The sequence below is a fragment of the Manduca sexta genome, unplaced genomic scaffold (genome assembly GCF_014839805.1).
Source record: "Manduca sexta isolate Smith_Timp_Sample1 unplaced genomic scaffold, JHU_Msex_v1.0 HiC_scaffold_75, whole genome shotgun sequence".
NCBI lineage: Eukaryota > Metazoa > Arthropoda > Insecta > Lepidoptera > Sphingidae > Manduca > Manduca sexta.
The window spans coordinates 1-13,873 of record NW_023595572.1 but is presented as its reverse complement, the minus strand read 5'-3'; the positions used below and the strand labels follow the sequence as shown (position 1 = coordinate 13,873).

Genomic DNA, 13,873 nt, shown 5'->3' with positions numbered 1-13,873 from the left:
TAAGCAACAGAAAATTATAAGGATTCAATTTATATATAATAAAGATAGAGATTCAAAAATAATAAAGATTAGCTTGAAATCTGTCAAAATCTGCCACTTTTTTGAAACTTTAGCTTAGTCTGCCAGAGTTAAAATTTTGGTGCCAAATCTGCCCAAATGGCAGAAATCTGCCACAAATGGTCACACTGTCTGTTACATATAAAAATCACAGGCTTCACTTACGCTAAATATGTACACACAAACTCTCATCAACTAGAAAATGAAGAATTGAGCTTTGTGACTTACATCGCTTATTTTCTATTAGTGCGCCTTCATTGGCCTATTTCTATTCACTACCCGTGCACGCCAACTTAAGACTGCGCCCGTGACGTCAGCGCTGACAAGTTGGGATCATGTTTACAATATTATTAAATCAGACAATTATGTTTCTACGTGGGAGTAATAACGAAAACAAGTGCTCAGTGTTTATTTTAAGTTAAATTTATTTCTGACCAAATTAGTATTTTTCTGCTGGGGAAATATTTTAAAATAAGACTACATATTGTAGATGATCTGCGCGCATTTACCTTTTTAATAATTTCCCCTAAGCTTAGAGTAGGTGGACCATGTTTATTATGGAATCGCAAATTTGTGAAAAAGATTTTTAGAACATTGGCCAGTGTTTTCAATTAGTATATCTTTATTTTTCAGTTTATTTTAATAACGGTCGCATTCACGAAAATATCTGCATTTGTCGCAGCGTTACGTTTTCTCAGACCTGCTTTCATTTAAGAATTCACAATATAGATATATGGGTTACGTGCAGGTCAATGATAATATTAACAGAACGGTTTTAGTTCTGTTCACTATTTTTAGCCGGATTTGTTACGTATAGCAACAAAGATTAGTCGAAATTCAAATGATACTCCAATGTTTGTTTGCATGTTCAAAGTTTTTCCGCGCCAAAATTTGGACACTGATTTTACTTTTTTTTTTACATCTGGTATTAAACCAAATAGAAGTCTTCCAATAGCCGTTGAAATGTGTAATTAGGCATGACAAACGGTTATCGGGAGTGTTCAACATAGGGGTTTATGAAGGGTCGCTTTTTCGCGGCGTCTCAAAATGGCGCGCACGTGTACCAATAATAAAGCATTGTTAAAATGTTAGGTGTCTACTGTAGAAAAATATCACAATTTCGCCATACGACGGGCTTACAGGTATCAACCTAGAATACAGAGCGGTTTTCACTTAAAATAAGTTTACTTTCGAAAAACACATTTGTACATTTCATGACAAAATTCAACAGCATTCTACTAAGTCTTAATTACACACCCGTTGCATCGAGCCGAGAATAAATGATACAGCTTCGGTACCGAACTTAAATATTGTAAAAAATTGAAAATCTGCATTGAATTTCACTTAATTAATTACATTTGTCATTTAAATTATAACTGCACCCGTTTTAGGTGGGAGCGTTGCCGGCCCCGCGTTCCCAACTGTTTGTTCCTATCTCGTGTGTGCCTGCGGGTCTGTCTGCTGTCGCAGTTGAGGCGAGGCGGGGCCGCGTCAGTCCGGGCCGTCACTAGCACTAACACATCACTGTGACATTGTCCATGCTGAGGCACGAGGCGTATTACGCATCGTCTTCTTCCTCCTCGTCCAGTATGTCCTCCTCAACGTCGTCATCTGAAACAAAACAATTATGTTGTTAGAATAATCTCCAATATTAACACCATTGTGATTCTTCAATTAAATAATCAACTTAATATAGTAAACAATGGTGCAGTGTACACACCGTCCCCCTCGAGATCCTCTTCCTCTTCCTCTCCTAGCTCCTCGTCCTCCTCCTCGCCCTCGACGTCTTCGTCGTCATCGTCGTCCACATCGTCCTCTCCTACAAACAGATCCAGCTCCGGACTATGCGGCTCGTCCTCCCCGCCGCCGCCATTTTCTTCCTTTCGCGCCTTTTTCGCTTCTGTTGTTTTTTCCTACCAAAAGTCAAACATTGCCATTTTAACATTATTATTGTTTACACATTACAAGATAACATAATGCGGCGTGTCTCAATCTGTTTCAAGATCAAGAAAGTTATAACTGGCCATCGGCCAATTTGTTTCAATTTCAAATGCACTAGATTAGAAGCTATAATTTCGCGTAAAACAACCACGAAGTAATAAAAAGGCAGGTGACAAAGATTGGTGACAATAAAGGAGCGTGGGGTCATTAGTAGTGTGAGGGAAACGGCGCCGAGCCACGAAGCCGGGGTCATACGGCCCTTTTTGCCATGGCCGAGTGACCGGAACGCGTCCGCCGCGCATAGCCCACCCAACCGTTTCGCAGCCTATGTGGCCGATTAGCCAAACAAATTAATAAAAATATAATAAAACATATTAATAAAGCAATCTCCAAACACAAACTATGGACATACACGTCTCGTGTTGGGAAAATGCGCACCTAACCTTTTCAAATATAACCCCTCGATTAGGCAGCGGCGCTAGTACGCCATGCGTTTTTAAGCACGCCAATCACTTACGAGGGAAAGAGATGCACAATCAAAAAATCCTAAAACATTCCCATATTTAGTGAATTAGCAATGTTTTAAGATTCCCGCCTCGATTAGTTTAGTCAACAAAATGGCAATACGTGCACTGCGAACAAGTGCCAGTTGAACAAAGGAAACGAACGTATAACAAAATACGGTACACCTACATTCAAATAATGCCGGGTCAATGACTAGTTTTGAGTGTAAGCTGCGATATAAAATAACAATTGTGCAAATGATACAGGCACGTCTGACTCACGGCACACTTGAATTTCATCCTAGGCGACAGCCAAGGATGTTTTCAAAAGAGCCAGATAACGTGGAGCGAACATAAACGTATGACAATCGGCGCGAGTTAATACATTGACATTCGCGCCGGCCATGTTACCTATCTCTCTAGCGTCACGCTACAATGCACGTAAGCCCTGAGAAAGTCTAAAATAGCTACAATACGCAATAAAATCAATAATACAAAACCTCCACGCTACTACAAATACACGATGATTTCTAGTAATAACCACATCAATGAGGACAGTGTACGTTCCCGCGCCATGTTTTTTCTACCAAGGTCATGCCTCTGTATCGAAAACGGGTAAACAAAGCTAAGCCCGCTATAATAGCATGCCAGACAAGATATTCACATGCTTGCAACATCATAGGGCATGGTGTTATTGGCTCATCGATTACCTCACACACGCTAAAATGCGTAACTCGCGCGGATATGAGGTCCAAAAATACGCCGGTTGAAGTCGGTTCGATTCCTGTGCCCACGACACTTGCCTAACTCTTGCTCCATGCGGTCTAACGTTATGATACAACAAAGATAAATTAACGTAATATGGCCTTTATTATAGCGTTCAATAAAATGGCGAGCGATTAAATGAATACATTTGTTTGACATGTGCACTCACCTCGGCTGCCCTTTTCGCTCCTTTTAGGTCACTTTTGGCGTCACCCTTGCTCTCATCACCGACCTTGTCGACGGCCACTTCACTGTTTTCATTGGTGCTCATGATTATTCTGATTTTGGCGTTTAACTACTTAAGTTGCAAGTTGTACGGCTGCCCGGATCCGACGCGCGACTGACTGACAGAATGAGCGAGCGTGCCGCGAGATCAGTTTGAAAACGAAGATGGCGCGGGCTTCTGCATACGCCACTTCTGATTGGTCTAGAGCGGCGGCCACTGACGAGTAATGACAAGCATGTGGACAAAAATGATCAATTTTATTTTTGTAATTACATCGTTTGATTGCTAAATAACTTTCTAAGATGATGTTGAATCCTATTTCAACGTATATGATGTACATATTGTAAGTTATTATGAATAAAATACATTAAAATCGTGGAAAATGTGAGCGCGTCAACTATTAGTTCAAAATATGAATACAGCGTGGCGCTAGTAGACGCAAAATCAAAAGCCGGGAGATTTAAAACTTTACTGTTGTAAAACAAGAGTATAATGAAAATATTAAGGGTGGTACGCTGGCAATATTTTAACAATGTAATAGTTTTACCAAATAATACGACTTGTATTTTTAATTTTGAAATATTGGAGCCAAAAAATATGTTTTATATTTTTTTATTCATATCATGTAAAACACGTCCTAGACAATTTTAAAATAAAAACTCCAAATATTCAATTAGATAATCCTTTATTTACAGTATGAGACTAATCTTACATTGTTACTCCATACATTTTGGAGTCCATTACAATGATAGATGAAACTAAATAAAAGCAAATCACAAATTAAGTTTAAAGGAACTAGTTCCATGTGAACTTTAAAAAAAAAAATATTTTTAAATGAGCAGAAATCCTGTCACTTTAACAATACGTTGACCCTATGCGTCGGGTTTCAGCTAAACATATATATCATATAAACAAAATCAGTGACAATAAATAAGTTTTAAGGTATTTGACAACTAAAAATCAATGTGCTAAAATACACTATGAAAATTGGCGTCACTTCTGTGATGCAAATTTACGAAACACACACGTTTCAAAGTTTTAATTAGGCAACGAAAATAAACAAGAATTTATCTAATCAAGGCGATATATGATATAAATACATATTAATAATCATTTCGAATAGTCAAATACCTTTATACATTAATCTTTACAGAAGAAATGGGAATTGGAAAACGTTACAATAATAATTTTATATTTATTATAAAAAACTTAAAAATTCGGACTATTGAGCTAAATTCGAATAATTAAGAGCCTGTTTGCCAAAAATTCAAATAAATTGTGAACACCAAAAAATATAAGGTAGCTAAATAATATTTGATTTTTTGAACAGAATTTAACTAAGATCAGAGTTGACATGAGTTTTGTTTGGCTTAGTCACGTTTCATTAGACGAATACAATTTATTTGCACGTTGCGTAAATCAGGCGCTCAACCTGGCTCATAATTAACAAACAGAAATATCTAAACTGATTAAAAATAAATAAACCGGGCAAAATGATCTTAAACAACTATTATTACAACATTAAGATATATTTGATGACCATATAAACATCAATATAATGCCTACCGTATTACAACACTATGACCCAAGTTATCTAATTCTGAAACAGTAACATTACAATGAATCAAGCTGAATTATCAATACGAACATTAAACAGCGACTGGATATTAGTATCTGATCGACTATTATGTGGATATACGTGACTATCTTAAAGTTAAGAGAAATAGAGTCAAGCATATATATGAACAAAAAATTCGCCGGAGTATATCAGGCTTAATAATAATTCTCCGTAAATATATCTAATTATAACTAAATGCGCATTATTAACACATTTTTAATTTAAAGCCACTAACATAAATGAAAAGAAACACAAATACAAACATCGAAACCGGCATATCACAGGCGTAACATATAAATATTTTTTTACACTTTTCAAAATTTCTTATACCAAAAATGACTTAAACAAAACTATGTGATTGTTAAGAATGGTTACATATAAAATTATACAATTTTATATGTTCCGAATTTCATTGTATACCGACATACCACCAATAAAATGTAACCGATTTCTGTCGTAATAAATTTACGGTCCATGCTGACCGATTTATCGTACCGATTATTATATCGGCACACAATAAAATTCGTAACGCACTATTAATATCAAGGTATGCATATTTAAACAATTAAATTTACATAAATACAACACACTAGTTTATAATTGGGTAATTACTGTAAATCTCACGTATGGCCTACATTATAATTACAATCAAATCCAGAAGGTACTTTATTATACAAAAACAAACATTACACACTTCAGTTTGATAATAAATATGTATAGATTAATATATTTAAGAATTGCTCATAATTGTTTTTCATTTTCGACTTATAACGTATTAGTACCACAGATAATAGTTGTTACTGTGGACACTTCAATTAGTTCGACATATAGAAGTAAATACACCAATACGATGATTGTGAAGAAATACACAGACTCTGCGATCCTGTTGTAGTAGGAAAAGACATATCGGTGTATAAAGAATACGACTTGAAGCTAAGTTATATGTCCATTTTTTATTTAACATGGGTACTTGTAAACACTGCACGAGTTTTTCAAGAAATATTTGAATTAGTTTATAAACCTTTAAACTAAAGTATTCATCTAAACATGGTAGCCCCATAAGTCTAGTTTAGTGAAAATTGTTATTTGGCTTGTTTTTCTACTATACTTTATTTCCGACCCACATGATTTAATACAACAAATGCTGCTCATATCATGCTAACCACATTCCGTGCAAATATAAAAGGAACCCCACCAACGATAGCACGACATCGAACTTTGAACTTGTTTCACACCCCGCTAGCACTAAACCTATGTGGTTTTAATACAATCTTTGTACCTGACGATACGAAGTTCTTGATAGCACACTCAAGTGTTGAGATAACGTGACCCATATTACGATAAGCAAAAACTGCTTGATATTACCGATGTTACGTGTCGGATAAATATTACACACACGACTTATCTCTCGAGGGGTAGGTAGAGCGAAAATCCACTATCCGCCTTGTGTCCGGCCCATGTGGGGGGTGATCCTATCGCCATAAGGGGTACATATTCGACTTCTGACTGATACTAAGAAAAACCTAATATCACTGCCCGCCTGGGACCTAACCAGACACTTCAGGACTGCAGTCGTACAGTAATACAACTACGCCATCGAGGCTGTCCATAGGTAAAATAATTATAAACATAAATATTAAGCCAACTTTGAACATTATTTAATACTAATGCGCTTTGTTTCCGACTTGTTCATTATAGTATTAAGGTATTGAGACCTATGTGTGCACTAAAGGGTTTATAATTTCAATATCTGGGTATTAAACATCTGGTTTTAATAAATATCTTGTATAAATTATGAATAAAGCGGCACGCCTACTCAAAAATAATAGCAATGATACACCGTATGGTATGTTACATTTTAATGTAAAGGCGTTTAAAATTGTCCCTAAAACTGTAGGTAAAATAAATATTCTTTTTGCTAGCAGTATTTTCTTGAGACATTATTTTGTTTCAACTTTTAAGTACGACTAACAGCGTTTTTAAATAAATGATCCCAGCCTCAGTTCAATCCCATTCCAAATAAACCAATCATGACTCATTTCTAAGTATGTAAAAAAGAAACCTGATTGGCTCATTTTTCTGATAGATCGAAAACAGCGATTAAGATAGTTTATTGAAAATGATTTTTGTATATTTGAAATGGATTTTATTGTCAAACCACGGAATGAAGTGAATTAATATTTTCTTTTCCTATCTTTCTATGACCTATTTATGTCTTTGGCAACCCAAAGACTCAATTTCCTCATAAGCGTGTCCTATCAACCCTGGGCCACAAACACAATGGCGATTGTAAAAACGAGATAGTTTCTTACCAGAACTATTAATAACAATCATGTTAACCAAGCGACCGATCCTAAAGATAAACAAATCATAAAAGTCCAATCCCACGATCTCGCTATAGATATCCATCACTATTAATTTTTGCCATAAATAAAATTTACAAATTGTGCAATATAAAAATAATAATTTATCATTTTCCTGTTTGGGATTTGATTATAGCATCCGGTGCATGTATAGTGCTGTTATCCAAAATTTGTATTATTTCATGTAATAATTGTATTACAATAATCATTGTTTTAAAAATAAGAACTGGAAGTGGTTAAGTTTAAATTTAGCTTCGTGTATTTTTCCTTAAATGGGCTCCGTAAGAGGAAAACTGGTGATGAGGTAATTCTCTTTGGCCAACAAACTTTGTTTGTCTAATTAACACATTTGTATATTTTTTGTGCCTTTGTCTACCCCGATAGAAAATCAATACCGTAAGTTTATTGAAGAAATACCAGTGTGAGAAAATTATAGAACAGGTATATAAAAATAATAAAGTACCTTCAGAATACGTATTCTTATTTCACTAAACTACATCATTGAGTGCAAAGAAAACTGTTAACATATTGTGACTGATAAACATTTACCTACAAAACTGAATTATACAGGATGTTTTGAAAGTACAATTTGCTATATATCCCTCAAAATTTCTATGACATATTGGCTTTTTATACATTGACGGCCGCGTCAAGACATTGAACTATCTACCAATGCGGCCACTATGCCGGTGTTGTCCTGCTCTGGCGTTTGGCACCGCGACGCGAGTCAGTGAGACAATTTTCAAAAAACACTCCAGTTGTGTTCCTAGAATGCGCGTTGGGTAAAAAACGAACTGACCTTCAAGTCTAAAGCTTATACAAGAGTATACCACCTATTACGAGTGTAATAGGTGTTAAATCATAAACGCCTTTTATCTTATAGATCATACCTCCTATCAAACCATCCTGTATAAGCCTATTTTAACTACAAACATGTACAATACACCGATTTATAATAGAGATACTACTTCCAATATGTTTGGGATAAAGACATCGTTATTACCTCTTTGATCATCCTCGATACTCCCCGCCCTATGGGAACCAGTGGTCCAAAAATACGACAAGTTTTTTTGCTTATACAAGCTATTATTTATACCTAGAATACACATACTATTTGAATATTACTTTATTATGTGGATAAAATTGCCCAACAGCCATACTCAATCTTTTTCTATGGAGCACAAAGACATCTTATTCATGGTGCCATAGGCAACATGAATTCAATGATCTACTATGTTAAATATGTAATCAATTAATTAATTAATTATTTATTTTCATAAAAGTATTCATGATTAAATGAATGATTTTATTATTTAATAACTTCAAGGGATCTTAGAAAAAATATGAATTCATTGAATCCAGGTTAGCCACTTGTAAATTCAGCAGGCCACTGGTTGAGTATAGCTGATCAGAAGCAATTGACAAAGACAGTATTTGGTTAAAACAAAGAAAGTAAACTATCGTGTTTTAGGATATGTATTCCAGCTAATAGTACACTTGAGAGAGATAAAAACATCTAGAAATGTATATTAATAACTGTATCATTGTATGATATAAAAACTTAAAATCATAGAGTATTTTAATATTTCAAAAATGGCCTAAGATGGTAAACTTGCTTTTTGCCACCATAAATATATATAATCATAATCAATCCTCATGGCATGATGACCACTACTTCTTCCAAGTGTAGGCACGCTTTTATTTCACCGAAGGCCTTACTAATGATCATGTCTATAAATACAATGTTTCATTTTACTTCTCAAGTCTCACTCAAGAAGCAAGACAAAGCCGTTACACGTATATACAACGTTAGAAAGGCGTCTGTGTATGTACCAGTTGTGTATTTAACCTGGGTTTCCATTTACATCTAATCAGCTAGTCGGTACATTTCATCTAGCGTCCAAGTTGAATGAATTCCCAAAACGTAATGAATACTAAATCAGCCTGAAGAGAATAGATCTGGGCTTAGTTTTTGATATTGTTGCCAAACCTATCATTATACTTACAGTTGGGTAAAATAGGTCAATTTAATTTGTACCCTATGAGCTCCAATTATCATTTAATTTGATGAATTGACAAGCTGAAATCCTCACACCACGAGAACACTACACCATACATACTGCAGTTTTATACGCGATTCTAACTAGACATGCCAACATTTTCCATACTCCATAGAATTAGGCTCAAGAACTTTGACACTAGCCAACAGTCAGTATCTTAGACATTGGATAACATTGACCATGCAGTTATACATACTGTTAGATGTTATACGTATATGTGTGTAATGTCATATGTGGCACTAATGTTTCCGTCGAAATCAATACCCTGTAATACTAGTTAGATGCTAGTATACCTGATTTTCATATTACATCTGGATTTAGAATCATGAAAACCCTACTCGACTTATGCGCTGTGTGTTTTTTGTACATTTTCCGGCGTGTTTGAAAGGTGTAAATTCCGTCGAATTCTGTACTAACTACTGGCATTATTTCTTAGAAGTCCGATATAATTTAGAAAGTGGTGCAAATGTTGCCGTCAAATTCGATATTGCCGGTGTGTGGCAGATCTTCGTCGTCGTAGAGGCGGTTCTCGCCGCGCCACGCCGAGTACAGCGTCGGCAGGAAGTCGTTGAACAACGGGCTGTGGAGCTGCGACGCGCTGTTCTCGCGGATCACCTGCAAAACAATGTCACGTACTGTATACAGTTCAGTGAATTAAAAATAAACTATTTTCGCATTTTATTGCGACAATCCATACTCGTAGACATATTTAAAAACGACTATGAAAGCCGAAAATAGTTTTATTATAATAACGCGAGGAAGTTCTAATATAAATGTATTATGATTTTGATAATATATTTGCCACCAACTTCGAAGCTTCTCGCGGAACATAATAAAATTAGATCCAGTGCAAACTATGTTACCAATCCACATCGCATTATGGAGTCTATGTAAAACCGTGGTTGTAGTTATCGCGGTGTGGACATGGTATCGGTGTGTGTTTTTAATTATATACCTATTTATATTTTTTCTTCTCTTTATTAATACTTGTGATACTGTGACTACTGTGACGATAAATATGTATTTCTATGTTTTTCCTCACCTTACTCAGCTTGTTGTAGGTGGGGTCCTTGTGGTTGTACGGCGCCCAGATCTTCACGTCCTTGTCGAGGCCGCTCGTGGCCAGGATCGGGAACCGCGGGTGCGGTTCGATGCAGTTCACCTGCAACCACACCGTAGTGGGGAGTCACTTCTAGAGAGTCATTCTACGATGCTGGTGGTAAGATAATTGTATCTGCCCGGGTAGCGACCATCTTACACAAGGTGCAAAACCCGACACAGCGACCCGCGTGAATGTTACGGGATTGCCGTGTGTATATCCGGCTGCAAACAGGCCGGCATAATTGTGTTGACTTGTGAGGGATAATCGTCTCTCGCCAGTCGACACTATCTGGACCCTGCTCCACTTGACATCAAGTAGAGTGCGATCATTGCTGTGCCCGTATCAAAAAGCGTGTCATATTTTAGACTGCCAGTTATTTAAACCAACCGAAACCCCTCTTCGATGGCGTAATTATATACACGCGCGGTACGACATCACTCTGAGAACCGGGAGTTTCTAATTTCGAGTCAGGTAAGGTGACAATGGGTTTTCTACTCAATGTTTGGAATTTGAGCGCAATATTGCGATACACCCCTCCCCTGTATTGATATTCTTGCGTAAAATCATAAGAAGAATAAAAATCCTCGATGCAATCTCACCACCTGTTAACATCTCCTGCAGCCACTGCACGATGGCCTCCGAATTCTTCTCCCAGATGTAGATGTGGCTGCAGTCGGAGCCGGAGACGACGTACTCGCTCCTGGGGCCGAAGAACGCCACGCCCTTGAACGTGGCGCTGTTCCGGTGTCCGGTGTAGCGGTGCGTGTAGCCATCCTTCTCCTGGTTGGTGTCGCCTCTGGAAAGTCAGTCAAGTGTATATGAGATGGTAGGAAAGAAAGATTTATTTACTGGCACAATTTAAACTATTTTTTTTTATGAAAGCTCAGCAAAGTCGCTTCACTGCACCTGATGTTAAGCGATATGAAGCCCATATAGCAAGTGTCGACCGACCAAAGATATCTAGCAATAAGAATGTTCAGGTAGAACAGGGAAAAAAAAGGTAACACTATATATTACATTAAAAAAGAAAACATTAAGACCAGCAAAGGTCCATCTCATTCAGCCTGATACTATACTACGTTCTAAGTAGTAGTGCAACGCAAATTGTCGGTGAGAGGTCCAGGTTCCGTGCGGACGCTGAATCAGTTAACCGAAGACAATCAGCTAGACCGAAACAATGGTTCCTAATTTCATCTGTTAACAGAGTGGTGACCTTTAAATATAAGGTTAAGACCTTGTGTAAGCATGAGGTCACGTATTGACTAATTCTCCCTCCCTCCCTAAGGCTGCCACTGCCAGTTAGTATTAAACTTCTTTACTATTAACTAGATTCTCTAATAGTAAACATTATATTAGCAAAATAATTACAGAATACAATTTTATACATTTTTTTGACAACGTCCAACCAGAGAGAATAATAGAATAGTCGCCACGTGACATATCTTCTTCTGCCAGCCTGCCCGCGCAGCCGAATACTTCCGGAAACGCCCGATGTCATCAGCAAGGATAGCGGCGCATAGCAAATATTTATACTCACTTGACGTGAACATCATTTTGGTATTGAACAGGTAGATGTCTTCATCGTTGTAAGAGCCGAGGATTTCGGTGCCGTCGTGATTGTAGATGGCGCACGTGAGGTGCATCATGGACAGACGCATCTTCTTCTTTGTGTTGGTCTGGAATTAATAGTACTATAATAGAAAACGGGGACCAGTGGAGACGTAGTGTGGCATCACACATACTAATTGACCAATCTTTACAAGTTGAACTCAGTGTTATACAAGTCTGAAGATAGACAAAATTTGATATAAAAAGTTTAAATAACAGCTGAGAGAAAAGAGTAGCACAATCCCATTTAGTCCTTGGATATTATAAAACAAACTATCCCCCCTATCGTCTGTTTATTTGTCTGAATGTGATAAACTCAAAAATCATCGAACAGATTTGGATGAAATATGATACGGAGATAGTTCCGAGACCGTGGCAAGAACATAGGCTATTTGTTATTCCAGAATTTATATACCGAGTCTTTTATCCCGGAAAATCCTTGAGTGGCATTTGTTAATATTTTAGAGTAGGGATGGGATTTGGGACATATCGACACTGCTCGTCTAAACCAATCTCAACTAATTTCTTTTGTGAATTCAACGATCTCAGAAACATAGCAGTTGATTACATGAAATATTACATAGTCTGTTGAAAGCAGGCGCCACGACTAGGGTTGCCAACCGTATTCTAATGTATAGTATTGTACTACGTTTTGGGTCTGTGCACTAGATACTGTTGAAGAAATATATAGTACGGAAAAATGCTGTATTTCCCCTAAGAAGTGTTAGCAACCCTAGCTACGACCCTATTATCGACTAAAGACATTTAAATCACAAGGACTAAGGCTCTAAAGTTTCTGAGAGTCTACTTCGAAAAACGAAATCCGTAGTTTCGGATGACGGATCGCACGTTTCGTTACTACGAAGTGTTACGGATTCGATCCGTTCATTACAATATTTCAGACATGGAATTTGTAAGCACGTATAGTTATATTTTTTAAAACCATCTGCGATGATAAAGTTCCACTGCTTTCTCCTAAAAATACGGGGTATCGACCCTACCAGTATCTTAAGCTACAGAACAGTGACGGATCCGAAGTAATTTGGTAATAGAGTTAAATCCGAAGCTCGTTTCGTTTTTCGACGTAGACCGTCTGAGCCGTACAACTCACATTGTCCTCGGTGAAGCCGGAGGGGCAGTAGAGGGCGAGCGGCTTGCTGGCCTTGCGCCGGTCGTACACGCGCACGAACTTGTCGCGCCCCGCCACCACCAGCTGGCGCAGGTCCAGCGGGTGCCCGTGCACGCTGTACAGCGGGATGGCCGCGCCGCGCCCTTCAGCTGGAACAGTCTGCAACCAACCACAGTGCCCCACTCACTGTCGGGGTCTAGATCGGCCTGTATAGGCTAATATAATGGGAGAGTTGACACTATCTGGAAGGGTCCAGAGTAGAGTCTGCATGCCATCAGGTGCACAATGTATAGAGTCGTATAGTAATAAATGCTGTAATATAATTGTTGATTTAATTTATTATAATTAGCATATTATGAATATCTTACAACACCGACAATGAATACAATTACGCTCGTAACCCAAAAGTATCATCATTAATAAAATTATCAATCTACATAATCATTGTAATGATAATTGTCTCACCTTCAAAATCATAATTAATAGACCCTCATATTTTTA

At 37.3% G+C, this 13,873-nt stretch overlaps 2 protein-coding genes and 1 long non-coding RNA gene across 3 annotated transcripts; all 3 read right to left on the bottom strand.

Annotated features, from left to right (window-relative positions):
* Nucleotides 1-694: 694 nt before the first annotated feature.
* Nucleotides 695-3,644, bottom strand: LOC115450009 (acidic leucine-rich nuclear phosphoprotein 32 family member B). Its single transcript, XM_030177913.2, has 3 exons — nucleotides 3,436-3,644; nucleotides 1,778-1,970; nucleotides 695-1,668 (listed from the first exon to the last, which is right to left on the bottom strand). Exons 1-3 carry the CDS (start codon nucleotides 3,535-3,537, stop codon nucleotides 1,616-1,618), a joined length of 348 nt encoding a protein of 115 aa, XP_030033773.2. The 5' UTR covers nucleotides 3,538-3,644; the 3' UTR covers nucleotides 695-1,615.
* A 5,287-nt stretch (nucleotides 3,645-8,931) lies between these two features.
* Nucleotides 8,932-10,709, bottom strand: LOC119193587. The gene is made up of 2 exons (XR_005113989.1): nucleotides 10,576-10,709; nucleotides 8,932-10,148 (listed from the first exon to the last, which is right to left on the bottom strand). It is a non-coding gene; the product is annotated as an uncharacterized LOC119193587 (long non-coding RNA).
* A 531-nt stretch (nucleotides 10,710-11,240) lies between these two features.
* On the bottom strand, nucleotides 11,241-13,531 carry LOC119193588 (DDB1- and CUL4-associated factor 8-like; the record flags this gene model as incomplete). Its single annotated transcript, XM_037447234.1, has 3 exons — nucleotides 11,241-11,431; nucleotides 12,173-12,311; nucleotides 13,355-13,531. Coding segments are annotated over 3 exons (507 nt in total), but the record flags the coding sequence as incomplete, so codon positions are not given.
* Nucleotides 13,532-13,873: the final 342 nt, after the last annotated feature.